At 43.7% G+C, this 18,647-nt stretch overlaps 1 protein-coding gene across 1 annotated transcript; it reads right to left on the bottom strand.

The window, feature by feature from the left end:
* Window positions 1-10,604: 10,604 nt before the first annotated feature.
* Window positions 10,605-15,997, bottom strand: PRSS42 (Putative serine protease 42). The gene is made up of 6 exons (XM_023548122.2): window positions 15,910-15,997; window positions 15,067-15,549; window positions 14,593-14,749; window positions 13,992-14,257; window positions 12,686-12,846; window positions 10,605-10,873 (listed from the first exon to the last, which is right to left on the bottom strand). Exons 1-6 carry the CDS (start codon window positions 15,995-15,997, stop codon window positions 10,637-10,639), a joined length of 1,392 nt encoding a protein of 463 aa, XP_023403890.1. The 3' UTR covers window positions 10,605-10,636.
* Between the last annotated feature and the right edge of the window lie 2,650 nt (window positions 15,998-18,647).

Below are 18,647 nucleotides of genomic sequence, written 5' to 3'. Positions count from 1 at the left end.
CATGGATTTTGAAACTCTGTATTTAGACATATTTATATTTAGGATTGTTACATCTTCTTGATGAATTGTACCTTTTATCATTATAATATATCCCTGTTTATCTATGGCTACATTCCTTTTCCTGACATCTACTTTCGTGATATTAACATAACCACTTCGGCTTTCTTATTATTATATTCGCATAGTATATCTTTTTCCTTTTCCTTTTTTTAACCTAACTGTGCCTTATATTTAAAGTGCTTGTGAGGCCCCAGATAAGTAAAGCATTACCGAAAAAGAAGAAAAAAGTGGGAGGCCTCACCCTACCTGAATTTATAACATATTATACTGCCACAGTAGGTAGTCAAAACAGCCTGGTACTGGTACAACAACAGTTACATAGACCAATGGAACAGAATTGAGAATCCAGACATAAATCCATCCACATATGAGCAGCTGATATTTGACAAAGGCCCAAAGTCAGTGAAATGGGGAAAAGACAGTCTCTTTAACAAATGGTGCTGGCATAGCTAGATATCCATCTGCAAAAAAATGAAACAAGACCCATACCTCACACCATGCACAAAAACTAACTCAAAATGGATCAAAGACCTAAATATAAAAACTAAAACAATAAATATCATGGAAGAAAAAATAAGGACAATGCTGGGAGCCCTAATACATGGCACAAACAGAATACAAAACATTGCTAACAATGCACAAACACCAGGAGAGAAGCTAGATAACTGGGAGCTCCTAAAAATCAAACACCTATGCTCATCCAAAGACTTTACCAAAAGAGTAAAAGGGTTACCTACAGACTGGGAAAAAGTTTTTAGCTATGACATTTCCAGTCAGCGTCTAATCTCTAAAATCTACATGATACTGCAAAAACTCAACAACAAAAAAACAAATAACCCAATTAAAAAGTGGGCAAAGGATATGGATAGGCACTTCACTAAAGAAGACATTCAGGCAGCTAACAGATACGTGAGGAAATGCTCGTGATCATTAGCCATTAGAGAAATGCAAATCAAAACTACAATGAGATACCATCTCACTCCAACAAGGCTGGCATTAATCCAAAAAACACAAAATAATATATCCTGGAGAGGTTGTGGAGAGACTGGAACACTTATATGCTGCTGGTGGGAATATAAAGTTGTACAATCACTTTGGAAACCGATCTGGTGCTTCCTCAAAAAGCTAGAAATAGAACTACCATGCAACCCAGAAATCCCACTCCTTGAAATATATCCTAGAGAAATAAGAGCCTTTACATGAACAGATATATACACACCCATGTTCATTGCAGCACTGTTTACAGTAGCAAAAAGATGGAAGCAACCAAGGTGCCCATCAATGGATGAATGGATAAATAAATTATGGCATATTCACACAATGGAATACTGCTCATCAATAAAGAACAATGATGAATCCGTGAAACATTTCATAACATGGAGGAATCTAGAAGGCATTATACTGAGTGAAATTAGTCAGTTGCAAAAGGACAAATATTGTATGAGACCACTATTATAAGAACTCAAGAAGTAGTTTAAACACAGAAGAAAATATTCTTTGGTGGTTACAAGAGTGGGGAGGGAGGAAGGGAGAGGGGTATTCATTAATTAAATAGTAGACAAGAGCTATTTTAGGTGAAGGGAAAGACAACATGCAGTATAGGAGAGGTCAACACAACTGGACTAAACCAAAAGCAAAGAAGTTTCTTGAATAAACTGAACACTTTGAAGGCCAGAGTAGCAGGTGGGGGTTTGGGGATCATGGTTTCAGGGGACATCTAGGTCAACTGGCATAATAAAATCTGTTAAGAAAACATTCTGCATCCCACTTTAGAGAGTGGGGTCTTAAAAGCTAGCAAGTGGCCATCTAAGATGCATCAGTTGGTCTCTACCCACCTGGAGCAAAGGAGAAGGTAATTATGAGCCCAAGACACAAGGTAATTATGAACCCAAGAGACAGAAAGGGCCACATAAATCAGAGACTACATCAGCCTGAGACCAGAAGAACTAGATGGTTCCCAGCTACCACCGATGACTGCCCTGACAGGGAACACAACAGAGAATCCCTGATGGAGCAGCAGAGCAGTGGGATGCAAATCTCAAATTCTCATAAAAAGACCAGACTTAATGGACTGACTGAGACTAGAAGGACCCCAGAGATCATGGTCCCTAGACTTTCTGTTAGCTCAAGACTAGAGCCATTCCCAAAGCCAACTCTTCAGACAGAGATTGGACTGGACCATAGGATAGAAAATGATACTGGTGAGGAGTGAGCTTCTTAGCTCAAATAGACACATAAGACTATGTGGGCAGATCCTGTCTGGAGGGAAGATGAGAAGGCAGAGAGGAACAGAAGCTGGCTGAATGGAAGCAGAAAATACAGGGTGGAGAGGAGGATAGTGTTGACTCATTAGGGGGAGAGCAACTAGGAGTACATAGCAAAGTGTATATAAATTTTTGTATGAGAGACTCACTTGATTTGTAAACTTTCACTTAAAGCACAGTAGAAATAAAAATAAATGGATACCCAGAAAACTGTGGTCCTGGTCAGTGAGTTTCTGGGGAAAAAAATAAATGAATAAAGTGCATATCCTCCGCCAAAACTATTGCCCTGAGGTAAACTTTAAACCTTAAACCAAAAATATTCCCTGAAGTCTTCTTAAAACCAAGCGATAGTTCAGCTTAATTAGTAAAGAATGTCTGCCCTGAGCATTGTGTTGTTTTAAGATCTATGTGGGATCAAATTGACAGCAGCAACTCAAAAGATTAGATAGGAACCTTAGGGGGCAGTGAGTTTATGTTAATGGGAGAGGAACAACTCAAAAAAGGCAGATAAGAATGGTTGCACAGCTTGAGGAATGTAATCAATGTCACTGAATTGTACATGTAGAAACTGTTGAATTGGTGTACGTTTTGCTGTGCATATTCTTAACAACAACAAAATAAAATAAATTTTTTTTCAAATAAATAAAGTGTATTTCCTGTAGACAGTGTAGTTGGTTCTTTATTCCAGTCTGAAAATCTCAGTCTTTTTGTTGGGTTATCCAGACCATTTACATTTAGTGTAATTATTGATATGATTGAGTTTGTCTGATATTGGCCATTTGTTCTCTAATCCATTTGTTCTTCCCTCCATCTTCTTTTTCCAACTTATTTTGGATTAACTCTGACTTCCTTTCTCTCTTTCTGTGGATTCCGTTTTATCTCCACAAATGGCTTATTAGATACATCTTTTTGTTTTATTTTTTAGTGGTTGCTATAGTGTTTTCAATATAAATCTTTAATTTATCATAATCTGTCTTCAAATAATATAACACTTCTATATGATGTCATTTCTTAAAAAGAAATGTAAAGAGAAGTCTTTAACAAAATCAACATTTCTGGCCTACTTCATTCCTTTGTACAGACTCAAATTTTTATCTGATATTATTTTCCTTCAAGCTAAAGAACTTAAACATTTCTTGAAGTGTAAACCTGTTGGAAAGGAATTCTCTCAGCTTTTGTTCATTAGAGTCTTTATTTCATGTTCACTATTGAAACACATTTTTACTTCTTATGGGATTCTAAATTTACTTTTCTTTCAGCACTCAGAGATGATATTCTGCAGTCTTCTGACTTGTATTGTTTCTAAAGAGAAGTTTTCAGTCATTCTTATTTTTGTCCCTCTGTATGTAATGTATCTTTTTTTCCAGTTGCTTTTAAGCTCTATTGGTGGTTTTTAACAATTCAGTTATTATGTTCAGCAGTGTGGTTTTCTTTGTGTTTACCTTGCTTGGGGTTTGTTGTGTTTCACTTAGAAATGTAGGCAAAGTTTGGGAGTCTTAGTCCTTTCCTTATTCCTCACTACTCCTCTGACTACTCAAGATACAAGCACTTGGTAGTTCACAGCTTGAAATTTTTCTGTGTTTTGCAGCTGACGACCTGAAAGGAAGTAAAATGTGCCTGAAAGGTAAAGCCAGATTTTAAGGCTCATGCTGCCGGCATATAGGAGGAAACTTAAAGGCCATTAAGTGAAGATATAGCACCTGCATCGAAGATGTCATAACAGATAAATGTATGTTGAAGGACAGTCCTCCACCAGCATCAAGAAAGCCCTAAATTGTCCTTCAACTTGGAAGACTGCTTACAGCCTAAATTGAGAAGGTGTATCTCACTATGACTTTAAAGGATTAAGAAATCTGATCTGACAGGAGAAACTAAATATATCCTGAGGATGTTATTAGGGGTAAGAGTGGAACTGAGAAAAATTCTGACTCTTAGCAACTCTAATTTTTCAAAAAGGCAAAACAATTTGTTTTTTTATCTATACTCATGATATGTTATCACTTTTAACTGTAAGTCTGTCTTAATGTGAGTCTTCTGAAATTACCTGCATCTTCTGAAGCAGGTACAACCTTGGATGCCTGTTATTCAAGTGCAAATGTATTCATTTTTACTTTTTAGTTTATGATGCCAGTTTTCAAAGTAGCTTTCCTAAGTTACCCTCGTACCTTTATGTTGATCCACATTCTGCCCAACACTTGTTGCCACAGTTGCCAATTTTTGCCATCGTGGTCAGCACAAAATTGTATATCACTGTGGTTTTGAATAGCATTTCCCTGAAGGTGAGCATATTTTCATATCTTTATTAGATATTTTTGCCTCCTTTTGTTTTTTCATGACTTCTACCCAATTTTATATTGGGTTGCTTTTAAAATATGTTTTGTTTGAGTTTTTATATATACTAAACATCTGCCACTGTCGCTTCTCTGCTACTGCCAGTCCTCTGTGGCTGCCAGTGCTCTATCCATTCACAGTTTCAAAACCACTCTCACATTTTAAGTATCTGTTGGAGGGGCACCCCACTCTCTTGGTACCAAGTTTTGTCTTACTCATCTAGTGCTGATATAATAGAAATACCACAAGTGAATGGCTTTAACAAAGAGATTTATTTTCTCACAGTCTAGTAGGCTGGAAGTCCAAATTCAGGGCATCAGCTCCAGGGGAAGGCTTTCTCTCTCTGTCAGCTCTGGAGGAAGGTCCTTCTTATCAATCTTCCCCTGGACTAGGAGCTTGTCTGTGCAGGAACCCCGGGTCCAAAGGATGTGCTCTTCTCCCGGCACTACTTTCTTGATGGTATGAGGTTCCCCACTCTTTTCTTGTTTCCCTTTCCTTTTATCTCTTGTAAGATAAAAGGTGGCGCAGGCCAAACCCCAGGGAAACTCCCTTTACATTGGATCAGGGATGTGACCTGAGCAAGGGTGTTACATCCCACCCTAATCCTCTTTAACCACAGGCAGAGATTATGATTTATAACACATTGGAAAATCACAAAATGGAAGACAATCACACAAGTTGACACATATTTTGGGGGGACACAATTCAATCCATGACACACATAATGCATGGATGATTTTCAAAAGCAGTATTTGGATCATAAGAAGCCAGACCAAAAGAGCACTTACTGTATGATTCTATTTATGCAAATTTCAGTAGCATACAAACCTAATTTGATAGTAATCAGAACAGTGGTTACCTGTGGGAGAGATTAGAAACGGGCACAAAATTTGATCAAAGATTCTATACAGGAATCTTGATCTAAAGGGGGAAAACATAGAACATAATTTCAAATTTTCACGGACTCCAGACTTTCTGGAGCCATGGGGGCTGGATGAACCCCTGAAATTACTGCCTTGAGATAATCTTTAAACTTTAAACCAAAAATATCCCCTGAAGTCTTCTTAAAAATCAAACAATAGTTTAGCTTAACTAGTAAAAATATGTCTGCCTTAAGCATTATGCTCTTTTAACAACTATCTGTATGGAATCAAAGTGACAACAGCAACTCAAAAGATTAGATGGGAACCTTAGGGGACAATGAGTTTATGCTAATAGGGGAGGAACAACTAAGAAAAGGAGGGTGAGAATGGCTGTACAACTCAAAGAATATAATCAATGTCATTGAATTATAAATGTAGAAACTGTTGAATGGATATGTTTTGCTGTGTATATTCTTTTTTTTTAATTGTGCTTTAAGTGAAAGTTTACAAACCCCAAGTCAGTCTCTCATACAAAAACTTATATACACCTCGCTATATACTCCTAGTTGCTCTCCTCCTAATGAGACAGCACACTCCTTCCCTCTACTCTCTATTTTCGTATCCATTCGGCCAACTTCTGCCCCCCTCTTCCCCCTTATCTCTTCTCCAGACAGGAGCTGCCCACATAGTCTCATGTGTCTACTTGAGCCAAGGAGCTCACTCTTCCCCAGTATCATTTTCTATCCCGTAGTCCAGTCCAATCCCTGTCTGAAGAGTTAGCTTTGGGAATGGTTCCTGTCTTGGGCTAACAGGTCTGGGGACCATGACCTCTGGGGTTCTTCTAGCCTTGGTCGGACCATTAAGTCTTTTCTTTTTACAAGAATTTGGGGTCTGTGCTGTGTATATTCTTAACAATAACAACAAAATAAAATTTAAAAAAAGTAAAAAGAGGACAAGGTAACATCCTGGAATGACTGAATGTTCCCATCACGATTTGGGTGATGTTAACAAGGGCTATACATTTGTCAAAAATTCTTCCCTATAATCTGCACATCCTTGGTGTGTAAATTATGCCTCAATAAAGAAAGTAATAATGTAGAAATTCATTAAGAGATAATACAATAATTCACCAACATAAGTTTTTTTTAATAATTTTTATTGTGCTTTAAGTGGAAGTTTACAAATCAAGTCAGTCTGTCACATATAAATTTATATACACCTTTTTTTTTTTTTTTACTATACACTCCCATCTACTCTCATGCTAATGAGTCAGCCCGTTCCCTCCCTCCAGTCTCTCCCTTTGTGACCGTTCTGCCAGTTTCTAACCCTCTCTACCCTCGCATCTCCCCTCCAGACAGGAGATGCCAACACAGTCTCAAGTGTCCACCTGATACAAGTAGCTCACTCTTCATCAGCATCTCTCTCCAACCCATTGTCCAGTCCCTTCCATGTCTGATGAGTTGTCTTCAGGAATGGTTACTGTCCTGGGCCAACAGAAAGTTTGGGGACTATGACCGCTGGGATTCTTCTAGTCTCAGTTAGACCATTAAGTCTGGTCTTTTTATGAGAATGTGGGTTCTGCATCCCACTGATCTCCTGCTCCCTCAGGGGTTCTCTGTTGTGCTCCCTGTCAGGGCAGTCATCGGTTGTGGCCAGGCACCATCTAGTTCTTCTGGTCTCAGGATGATGTAAGTATCTAGTTCATGTGGCTCTTTCTGTCTCTTGGGCTCATAGTTATCGTGTGACCTTGGTGTTCTTCATTCTCCTTTGATCCAGGTGGGTTGAGACCAATTGATGCATCTTAGATGGCCGCTTGTTAGCATTTAAGACCCCAGACGCCACACTTCAAAGTGGGATGCAGAATGTTTTCTTAATAGAATTTATTTTACCAATTGACTTAGAAGTCCCCTTAAGCCATAGTCCCCAAACCCCCGCCCTTGCTCCACTGACCTTTGAAGCATTCAGTTTATCCCGGAAACTTCTTTGGTTTTGGTCCAGTCCAGTTGAGCTGACCTTCCCTGTATTGAGTATTGTCCTTCCCTTCACCTAAAGTAGTTCTTATCTACTAACTAATCAGTAAATAACCCTCTCCCACCCTCCCTCACTCCTCGCTCTCGTAACCACAAAATAATGTGTTCTTCTCAGTTTGTACTATTTCTCAAGATCTTATAATAGTGGTCTTATACAATATTTGTCCTTTTGCCTCTGACTAATTTCACTCAGCATAATGCCTTCCAGGTTCCTCCATGTTGTGAAATGTTTCACAGATTCGTCACTGTTCTTTGTCAATGCGTACTATTCCATTGTGTGAATATACCGTAATTTATTTAACCATTCATCCATTGATGGACATCTTGGTTGCTTCCAGCTTTTTGCTGTTGTAAACAGTGCTGCAATAAACATGGGTGTGCATATATCTGTTCATGTAAAGGCTCTTATTTCTCTAGGGTATATTCCAAGGAGTGGGATTTCTGGGTTGTATGGAAGTTCTATTTCTAACTTTTTAAGAAAACGCCAGATAGATTTCCAGAGTGGTTGTACCATTTTACATTCCCACCAGCAGTGCATAAGAGTTCCAATCTCTCTGCAGCCTCTCCAACATTTTTATTTTGTGTTTTTTGGATTAATGCCAGCCTTGTTGGAGTGAGATGGAATCTCATCATAGTTTTAATTTGCAATGATCGAGAGCATTTTCTCACGTATCTGTTAGATGTCTGAATATCTTCTTTAGTGAAGTGCGTGTTCATATCCTTTGCCCAATTTTTGATTGGGTTGTTTGTCTTTTTGTGGTTGAGTTTTAACAGAATCATATAGATTTTAGAGATCAGGCGCTGGTTGGAGATGTCATAGCTGAAAATTCTTTCCCAATCTGTAGGTAGTCTTTTTACTCTTTTGGTGAAGTCTTTAGGTGAGCATAGATGTTTGATTTTTAGGAGCTCCCAGTTATCTGGTTTCTGTTCGTCATTTTTGGTAATGTTTTGTACTCTGTTTAATGCCTTGTATTAGGGCTCCTAACGTTGTCCCTATTTTTTCTTCCATGATCTTTATCATTTTAGTCTTTATGTTTAGGTCCTTGATCCACTTGGAGTTAGTTTTTGTGCATGGTGTGAGGTGTGGGTCCTATTTCGTTTTTCTGCAAATGGGTATCCAGTTATGCCAGCACCATTTGTTAAAAAGACTATTTTTCCCCAATTAACTGACTCTGGGCCTTTGTCAAATATCAGCTGCTCATATGTGGATGGATTTATATCTGGGTTCTCAATTCTGTTGTGCCTGTTGTTGTACCAGTACTGGCTGTTTTGACTACTGTACCAACATAAGTTTTTAATGTTATCATTTTTTTTTAATGAAGAAAGAAAGAAAAAATGAGATATGGGGAAGTAGAAATAAAAAATATTTTAGTCTAAACAAGAAATGACTCTAAAAACCTATACTCATAACAATCAAGAAATAAAGTTCCAAATGATGTCAATTGAATTAGTTAGGATGCGGTTTTTCTGACACGAGAGTGGCTTGATTAAGAGAAAAATTTATTTCTGTCTTGCGTAAAAGTTTGTGATAGCAATCTTCCAAGTTCTAGAGAGTCAAGTTCCTTCTAAGCTGCTGTTTCATACCCTTAGCAAGTTCCTCATGTCTCAAGAGGGCTGCTCAAGCTCCAGGCAACACATGTACATTGCAGCCAAGAGAGAAGAAAGGGATGAAGATGGGTTTGTGCTCCCTTTAGGGACATTTCTCAAAATTCATACCCACTATTTCTGTTCCTATCTCCTTGGCTAGAAATTAGTGCCACACCTAGATATAAGGAAAGCTTATTAAGTGTAGTCTTTATTCTGAGCAGCTATATATCCAGAAGGAAGGGAAGGAGAGATACCAGGTGAGACAATTATCAGTCTCTACCTCAATCCATTTTCTTATTCACCTAATATTTACATGCACCTTCTTTCCATATGCAAAACACACTAAACCACCCCCCTCCACCTCAGAAGGCAACTCCAAGTTTCATGAACAGTGAAGAAAATCTGGAGCATCATGAGACCCTTGGATGATAAGGGAAATGAGCCAGTACAGACACAGTTAAACAGCCCAAGCTGTGTTGAGCTTGGCCTAAGGGATCTGGTGCTCAAGGTTCTACATACCTAGAGGGGGAGAAGCAGCAACTGACAGGAAGTGGGGGTTGCAGTTTGGGGTGCAATTCCCTAACCCCTCTTTTGCTTTCTGTCTCTGTTTTTCCCTCCTTCCCAGCTGCTAGCAAGTTCAGTTACAACACTCCCAGCTGCAGGGATGCTGATGGCTGTGACAGGAGCATAGGCAGCGGGATTCAACTGGTTAAAACCATCTGTCCAGCTCACATCAGGGTATGCAGGGGCCTCCCCTCTCTCTAGGATTTAAAAGAATTATTAACATCTTCCTCAGCTAAGTGTGAGATAACTTCTCTTCACTGTCCCCACACCCCAGGCCAGTAGAGATGCAGAACACACAGGCGACTCTCCAAGTATTTATTCAGTTGGCATCTTAAGTCTCCGCACTCCATATTCTCCAACACAACTTGAGGTGTCCCTGGGTGTGACCACTAGGGAATTGAAGAAGGGGATTCCAAGATTGGGTTGCCCCAGGAGAGCTCATGTGGCAGAGGATTTGGAAGTCCCAGGCCTGGTGCCTCAGCACGCACATGGCAATCCTTCTTCAGGATTTCTCTTTGAACAATCCCAAGCTGACTGGTTCAACAAAGTCTCAAGGAAGAGCCCTGAAACCAGAGCCAGAGTTTAATGCTGGTTTCACCGTCGACGATGTCAAATCAAACCTTCCTTCTCTGGTTGATGTTCTCCAAAAGGTCAAAGAACCACCATGCACAACCTGGTAGGTCACCCCTCTCTATTCCAGCAGACAAAGTGCTGGTGTAGGGCTCAGGGGCGCACCCAAGGATTAGGCAGGTGAACGGTGCACCAGGCCAGGGCACTTTCTGGGCTCCAGCCTCACTGCCGTTCTCAACTGTGTGGATCTCCACAGGGTCAATGGATCCCAACTGAAATTTGAGGACAGGACATCGAGAAGGAATGGGAGGTTGGGGGAAAGACAAAGTGGGAGACTCAAAAACAGGAGAGGCAAGGGCAGGTGTGGTCACAGGGTCACCAGGATGCCCAAGGGTGGCACCAGAAACAGGAGTACGATGTGGGATACCACTGGATACAAAGAGGTAGACCGGCTCAACACTGAGCCTAGCCAGTTCCTGTAGGCACTAACTTCCGTGTAGATTCCAGGCGTTCCATGACGACCACAGCCGAGGCCCCAGCTCACGATCCCCACCTGCATCCAGGTTTGGTTATATTCACAGACCATGGGTCCCCCAGAATCTCCCTGGAGAAAAAGGAAGAAACAAAACAAAGCAATGGAAGAGGATCCAAACAGAGTAGGCTGAATGCACTGCAAGGCACTGGGGGGCTTCCCCAGGTACCCTCACAGCCCCCGCCCCCGGCCTCAGTTTCTGTGAATTTATGATCTCGGAGATGAAAAGTTAATGGGAAAACTTTAATATCTGCTAAGAAATACTACTCTTCTCAGGTGCTCAGGTACGTAGGCACAGGACACATAACCAGTTGACCCTAGGACAGCAGTGCTGGCTGGTAAAATATTGACATTCTCTCATACCTGGTGGTTAAAGCCACTTCGGAGGCCCTGAGTGTCATTCTCTCCCAGCCCCTTCCTCTGGCCCTCCTTCCTCCAAGCCTACCCATAGGAATTGAAGGGCTAATGTTAGGCAGACCCACCCTAAAGCCTGCGTCCATTCTGACAGGTCATTTCCCAGGCCGCCACCCACTGCCAAACCAAACTCACCGCCATAGAGTCAATTCCGACTCATAGCGACCCCATAAGGTTTCCAAGGCTGTGAATCTCTACAGAAGCAGACTGCCACATCTTCCTCCCACACAGCCGCTCATGGTTTTGAACCACCGACCTTTTAGTTAGCAGTCAATCGCTTTAATCTCAGACCACAGTGGTTTTTAAACATTGTGATGACACCTGTGCCTGGTGGCCCCAAGTCCCTGTATCTGGCCTGAAGTCTCTCTAGAGGTCCTAAGCCATACAGCCAGCTCCTTCCATGTTTTAGGTCTCACCCCTAGACGTCCCACACACACACCCCAACCCAAACAGAACTAACTCCACATGTCCTCTCCCAAACCTGCACCTGTGTGCCCTGCCACTAACCCCCTCAGGCAGAAAGACAGGGTCTTCCTCAATGTCTCCCTTGCCCCTACCCCACCATGCAGTCAATCACCAAGAACCAATGATTCAACTTCAAGCACGCCTCTTTTACCACCTCACTGAACCAGGCCCTGCTCGGGACTCACTAACTTTGCCTGGACGATGAAAACAAACCCCGAGCCTACAGTCCAGTCACCACACAGCTCAGGGAGTCACTTCTCTTAAAGGCAAATCTGACTGTGTGCCCCCAGGCCTGCCTGGATAGAGTCTAGAACCTTGGCACACCATTGCAGGCCCCACATATTCTGACTCCAGCCCACCTCTCGGGCCACATTTGCTACCTCGTTCCAGATGGACGAAACATTCCCTGAATGTGACAAACTCCCACAGACCTCCGGGCCACTACACATGCTATTCCCTCTCCCTCCAGTGCAATTCTCTCCTTTCCAAGGAACGCAAGAATTCTCATCCGCTAGGACCTGGCTCAAATGCCCCCTCCTCAGGAAGGCGGGTTGGTGCAGAAGGAAAAGCATGGGCCTGGGCGCCATAGGCACTCAGAGGGGATTTGGTCTTCGGACCTCACCTTCCACATCTGCATAATAGGTATGATGTCGCGTTGCAGGGCTGTGATGCGGGTTAACTGAGATAACATGGGTAAAGGCTCACACTGGCACACTGAGTGCCACGGAGAAGCAGATCAATCAGTGGAGCTTATGTTACTAGTATTTATGCACGCCCAACTTCCCCACACCCCAACAGAGTCCCCAGGCAGTGAGGGCTGCTCCCTTTTGAAGGACCAGGCCAGGCCAGTTGAGGGGAGCCACTGTGGACTTCCCCCTGTGAATCTCCTTAACTTAATAAAGGCTGAACAGGGGAGCTGGCAAAGAACCCAAGCCATGCCAGCTGAGAATGAGGAACTTCTGAGGCAATCAAGATGCAGAGGAGGCAAGGGGCCCATGAACTGACCTGACAAGAATCTTTTCCGCCAGCTTTATAGCCACAGATCATCCCTTTCCTCACTACATCTGAAAAAGTTGACATGGTCTGCTTCATTATGTTATTACAGTTTTCATAGCGGATGATGTATTGGTCGACCTTCTGGAGAGTTTCTGAATAAGGACGCTGAGCTACAAGCAAAGAAAATCAGCAGTTTGTGGATCTACGCAAGTAGATCTACACAAGTAGAAAGTCCCAAGCATTCACCCCTGGAAGAAAGCAGGACAGTACGTATGGTCCCCATCTGACACAGTAGGAAACTGAGGCCCAAAGACGGCTTGGGGAAAGGAGGAGGTAAGAAGTAAAACCAAGACAGGAGAAGGCAGAATAGGTCAGAAGAGAGGGAGACATAACCAAGCCTCTGTCACTGCGAGTAGCAGTAACAATAGTGACACGTAGCCTGTTCATCAGTAAAGCGCCTTTACTTTTCAGAGCAGGATGACAGGCTCTAGGACAGGTAGCACTCCAAAGGTACAAAATCCAGCTCCTCCCGAGGGTACCAGGTCCAACAGCATCACAAACAGGGGCCCTCTGCCTCTGCCCACACCCCCAGGGACAGGATGCTCCCCACCCACCAAGGCCGGTGAGGGGCAGCTTCAGTGATGGGCAGCTCTGACTGGCGGGCAGCTCTGACTGGCAGGCAGCTCGTCATTCCCTGAGCTGAAATCCACCCCTGAGGAGAACCCTATAGCATCTGACTTTGTCCCCAGGAAACCTAGAAACACTCCCCAAACCAAAGAAAAACCAAGCCAGTTGCCATTGAGTCATTTCCGACTCATGGCAACGCCTCGCGTGCAGAGGAGAACTGTGCTCCACAGGGTTTTCAAGGCTGTGACCTTTCAGAAGCCGATCACCAGGCCTTTCTCCCCAGGTGCCTGGGTAGGTTTGACCTGCAAACGTTTCAGTTAATAGTCGGGCACTTAACAGTTTGCACTACCTAGGGACTGCCAGTCAGGCACAGTCCCCCCACAAATCTTCATAAGGGGACCTCGCAATGTGTTCCTCCTTCTCCTGGCTGGGCAGCTCCAGTTCCCCAAATAAACATCTTCCCTAAATGGCTGCCATCCAACATTTGTGCTCCCACAAAAGACCTCAACACAGTTTCTAGGGTCACCCACACTAACCAGGAAACTATTGCCCTGCTGTTAAACTGTTCCTTCCCACCACCACCCCAACTGCCAGGTAATTCTGCCTCCCTTTGTCCTTCATGCCTACTCCAGGGCACAAGGCTGCCTCCCCCCAACCCCAAATTTGCTTTCTGTCTGACAAATCTCACCGCCTTCTCCCTGTCGGCCCCATCCAGTCACCCAGCACCTGGTTCCAGCTGCCACCTGGAAAGACTCCTCAGGGATGCAGATGGGCTGGATGGTTGAGGTGAAATTCACAGGAAAGAGGAGATAGAGAAGGGCGATGTCATTTTGAACACTTCCGATTCTTGTGAACTCAGGGTGGACAATGATGTTTTGGACAGGGATCACCACACTGGTGTTGACTTCATCAAAGATACTCAGATCTCCCATCTTGATGCTGTAGCTGTAACGGCTGTGGAAGAGAGGACAGGCCCCTCAGAGAGACCTGGGAAGCACTCCTTATGCTTTTTCCATGAGTTTCAAATACTTCCCGACCTCTCCCCAACCTCCCTACCACCGTACCTCCAAGAACCTCTCCTTGATCTCTCTCAAAGTTGGTTTGCTTGCCGTCCCCACCTTAAGTACTCCTAGTAAAAAACTACCAATGCAGAGCCCCTCTCATTTTTATTGGGTGTGCTTTTTGCTTGTTGTTTTGTTTCATCTTTTGTCAATGTGCCAGGGCAATTGAACTCTGTGGGTGTTTGAGAATAGGACGGCTCTCAGAACGCTCACAACTCCACCCCTCACCTTAAAATACAGTGGGCGGCAGTCAGCACCCACTGCTCTGAGATGAGCGAGCCTCCACAGATGTGCTTGCGACGGACTCTCAGGCTCACCTGCCAGGGCCACTCCCCTGCTCTGGATTCCTCTCCTCCTACTATTTTCACATCAGGCTGGCCACACCCTGGGGTGAGAGAAATGTAACAAAAACTCCAAGAAACAGGCCCCATCTCCCCGAAGCCCTGGGCTGCCCAGGAGAGCACTCCGTGCCCCTAAACAGTCAAGTGTGAAGCCATGGCCTCTTAGACACCGAGCAGGTGTCCCAGGCCTTGTACCAGCAGACTCTACAAGCTGAATCATGTCGCCCTCAGACCCCACAGGGCTGCATCCACTCAGACCCCAGAAACTGGGCCTGGGTTCCCCCTAGACGCCCAGGCAGCACTGGGTCCCCGCTCTGAGCGCCTCAGCCCTCTCCTCCGGACTCCCCACAGGAAGAGTCACCCCGAAAAGCCGTCCCACTGGATCCAGGGACGTCGAAGGATGGCTGAGTCCCGACAGGTGGCGGATTCTGCGGGCTGGCTCCAGGGTCCTGGCGGCCCTCTCTCGAGGGGAGAGGGGAGCGGGAGCGCGGCACCGACCTGCCCCGCGACCCCTCGGCGCCCGCCCGGGCCTCGCTGAGCCGGGGCTGAAGGAGCAGGAGCAGAACCAACAGAGCCAGGGGGCCGCCGCCGCCGCCGAGGGGGCCGCCCGGGGACGCCATGGGCACCCCCAGCGGTTCGGGCCTTCTCGTGGCGCCCCCTCGCGGCCGCTGCCGGCCCTGCTCTCGGTTCTGGCGGGAAACTGGGACCAGGCGGTGGCCCGCGGGGTCGTCGGAGGGGCGGGCCGGTCGGCAGAGCAGGAACAGCAGATTCCCGCGCTGCGAGCTCTCCAGCCTGGGCGGGGACGGTGGCGCGCCCTCGGTCTCCCTCAGTTCCTCACTCCAGGCTGCGTCCCGCCGGAACCCGGCCCAGGACCGCGGAGTTAGAGCACTTCTGAGGACACTGTCAGAACTTGATAGGGACCTCCCAATTTAGGGTGGGCACTTAAAAGGCAGGGGCTTTCCGACGCTCCTGCCCCTTCTAGTGAGTTACCCAGCTTGGAGCTCGGGAGAATGGGCGGTCTGGGGCTCGCCTGAGGAACCCTAATTCCCCATACTGGCCCTTCAAGTCAGGGAGGGTTTCGTTCACCAAATCTAGATTTGAGGGTGGGAGACTATACAGATTAAGTACGTTATATAAAAGAGTAAACTTTTGTTCAGTCTTTGGGACACCTTAAAAAATTAGCCACCGCCCAATCCATTCTTACTAGTTCTGTGTCTGTTCTGGTAGCTCACCCTTTTGTCTTTGTTGCCTATGTGCTTCCACTTGGCCTCTGCCTTTCTGGGCTTCGTCATATCTGTTGAAATGGAGGGAGGGCACTTTTGAATTGCAATAATTCCCACTTTCATCCCTGGCCGAAAAAGGACAGCCATTACAGTGTGTCTCACCAATTTATTTTACAATGTCTTGGTGAAGGGGGTTTTCTCTTAAATCTCCCTTGAAGATCAGGGAAGTGGGTGAGCAGGTCATATAACATGAATCCATTACAAAGTTCTCATCTCCCTAACTTTGTATTCCTTTCTCTACATCAAACCAAGGAATTTCTGGCATACTAACTTCATTTAGTGTGGGCCACCACTGAGTTCAGGTTTAAAACAACCGGATAAACAGGTAGAATCACTCCTATCTGCCCACCAGCCACTCCACAGGAGAAAGATGTGACAGTCTGCTCCTATAAAGATTAAAGCCTTGGAAATCCCATGGGGCAGTTCTACCCTGTCTTATAACAGGGTTGCTATGAGTTGGAATCAACTCAACAAGGATGGATTTGGTTTTAAGGTAGAGAAGAACAGCCTTATCAAATTGAAGAAGGCACTGCCTCTGTTAGCAAGGGAGGTTCAGTGTGACTGGGGGTCAGGGTGTGCTAAATCTATCCAAATGTGCCTCATTTAAATTTTCGGGGTCTCTCTTTTCCCCAATCAGTCTCCTAACTTTTATGTAAGAGTTCTGATGAAGCTGTTAATTCAATTTATGTTTTAATTTAGCAACCCCAAAAATCAGAAACTATACCTTATTTTCAACTACATCAACCCTGCAGTTTCAAGAAATACAAAATTATTTTAGGTAATTCATAGAAGCTTTTAATCTAAGAAGCTAAATCCTGAAATCACCCTTTTCTTTCTTTAAAATCTTTAGTGTAGTAAGAAATAATCATCCCTATCCACAGTCCTTGTATTCCTCATTTCAACAATAATATTCATTGCAGCAGCCTTTTGTCTTTTAATGAAGTGTGAAAGGCATAGACTGCAAGCTAGTATAAGACTTTAGAAGTTCTGGAAGCTGCAGACACAAGACAAATTTGTACCAGTCCAGACTTTTCTCCACAAACCTCTGTCAGATGCTTGCAAGAAAGATTGAGGGCAGGGCAAAAGATCAGAGAAAGCTTCACTAACAGAGCAGGCCTAGAGGGGGTGAGCAGGAGGCATTGTGCGAAAAGCATGAAGCCTGGCCTGAATCCCTCTAATCTATCTTCCCTAAAAAGAAAAGAAAAGCCTTATGCCACTGGGGTAAGGGCAGAAAAACTCTGTAATCTTCAGGGTGCAAATGAAGATCTGTTGCAGCTGGGGGAAGGGAACATAAATAACCTCTACCCCTAAAGGAGGAGGAGGAAGCCATCCTAATCCAGACCTTTAGAGATCTCCTATGTTGAGAGAGGGGAAAAGTCACTGAAGAGGCCCCATCCCTGAGAGCCAGAAACACAGCACCTGCCTAAAACCGAGGCTGAACCAGAACAATAAAGAATACTCTACCTCCTTCCCACACACAGTACCAGGATCTCAAGTATCTAGGGACAAGTGGCATCAGTGTATTGCTGGAGGAGGGGTAAACACACAGAGAGACATCCTCTCTGAGGCATAGACACCAAGAGAAGACCTGTAGCTGAGACTGGAGCAGATACTTAGAAAAACTGTCCAGAAAACCAGCCACCACTGTAAGCAAAATATAACATTACAAGAATTTGAAACATGTTGTATATTAAACATAGCAATAAAATCTGACAAAACTGTCTCAATGGTCACCACTAAAGAAAATGCATGCCCATTTCTGGACATAGATATTGTTTACTTAAACCTCTACTGTTCTTCACTAGATGACCAGCTTTTAACCAAAAATTATGAGACACATATTGAAACAAAATAAATAAATAAATGAACAACACATTGTCAATAGACAAATCAATCAACAGAACTACTCAGATATGACCCAGACTTTGAAACTACCACGCTGGGAATTTAAAGGACTATGACAAATCTATTCGAAGGCTGCAGTTCAAGGGTCAACAAATGTTTTTGTAAACAGTCAGATGGCAGATATTTTAGGATTTACCGGCCATGAGGCAAAATAGAGGATATTATATGTATTTATATAATTTCCCCAAAAATTTTAAATAAAATTCAAAATATAGTAAAAATATATTACTGTATTACAATATTTTATAACAAAAGTAATATAGGTCTAATAACTTGAAGAATAGGAGCCCTGGTGATGCAGTGATTAAGCTCTCAGCTGCTAACCAAAAGATTGGCAGTTCAAACCCGCCACTCCATGAGAGAAAAGATGTGGCAGCCTGCTCCTGTAAATGTTTACAGTCTTGGAAACCCTATGGAGCAGCTCTACTCTGCCCTGTAGGATAGCTATGAGTCAGAATCAACTCGACGACAATGGGTTTGGTTTTGTTGTTTGTTGTTTTAATGAGAAAAATGACATTCTTTCTTAGGAGGCAACATTTTATTTAATCAAGATTCAAAGTTAATGTTCTCTGTTATCAAAATAATTGCAAATTTTGATCCATTATTGATGACATGTAATAATATTTTATGTATTTCATCTTTAAAAATGTCTGTTTATACAGATAAGTGCTGCCAAATACTGATATTAATGCATGAGCATATAGCATTAACTACGCATGTTCTTTACTTGGAATGCATTTATAAAATTTTACTA

The sequence above is a fragment of the Loxodonta africana genome, chromosome 22 (genome assembly GCF_030014295.1).
Source record: "Loxodonta africana isolate mLoxAfr1 chromosome 22, mLoxAfr1.hap2, whole genome shotgun sequence".
NCBI classification, from domain to species: Eukaryota; Metazoa; Chordata; class Mammalia; order Proboscidea; family Elephantidae; genus Loxodonta; species Loxodonta africana.
Note: the sequence above shows the minus strand (reverse complement) of the source record. Positions and strands in the feature narration are given on the sequence as shown.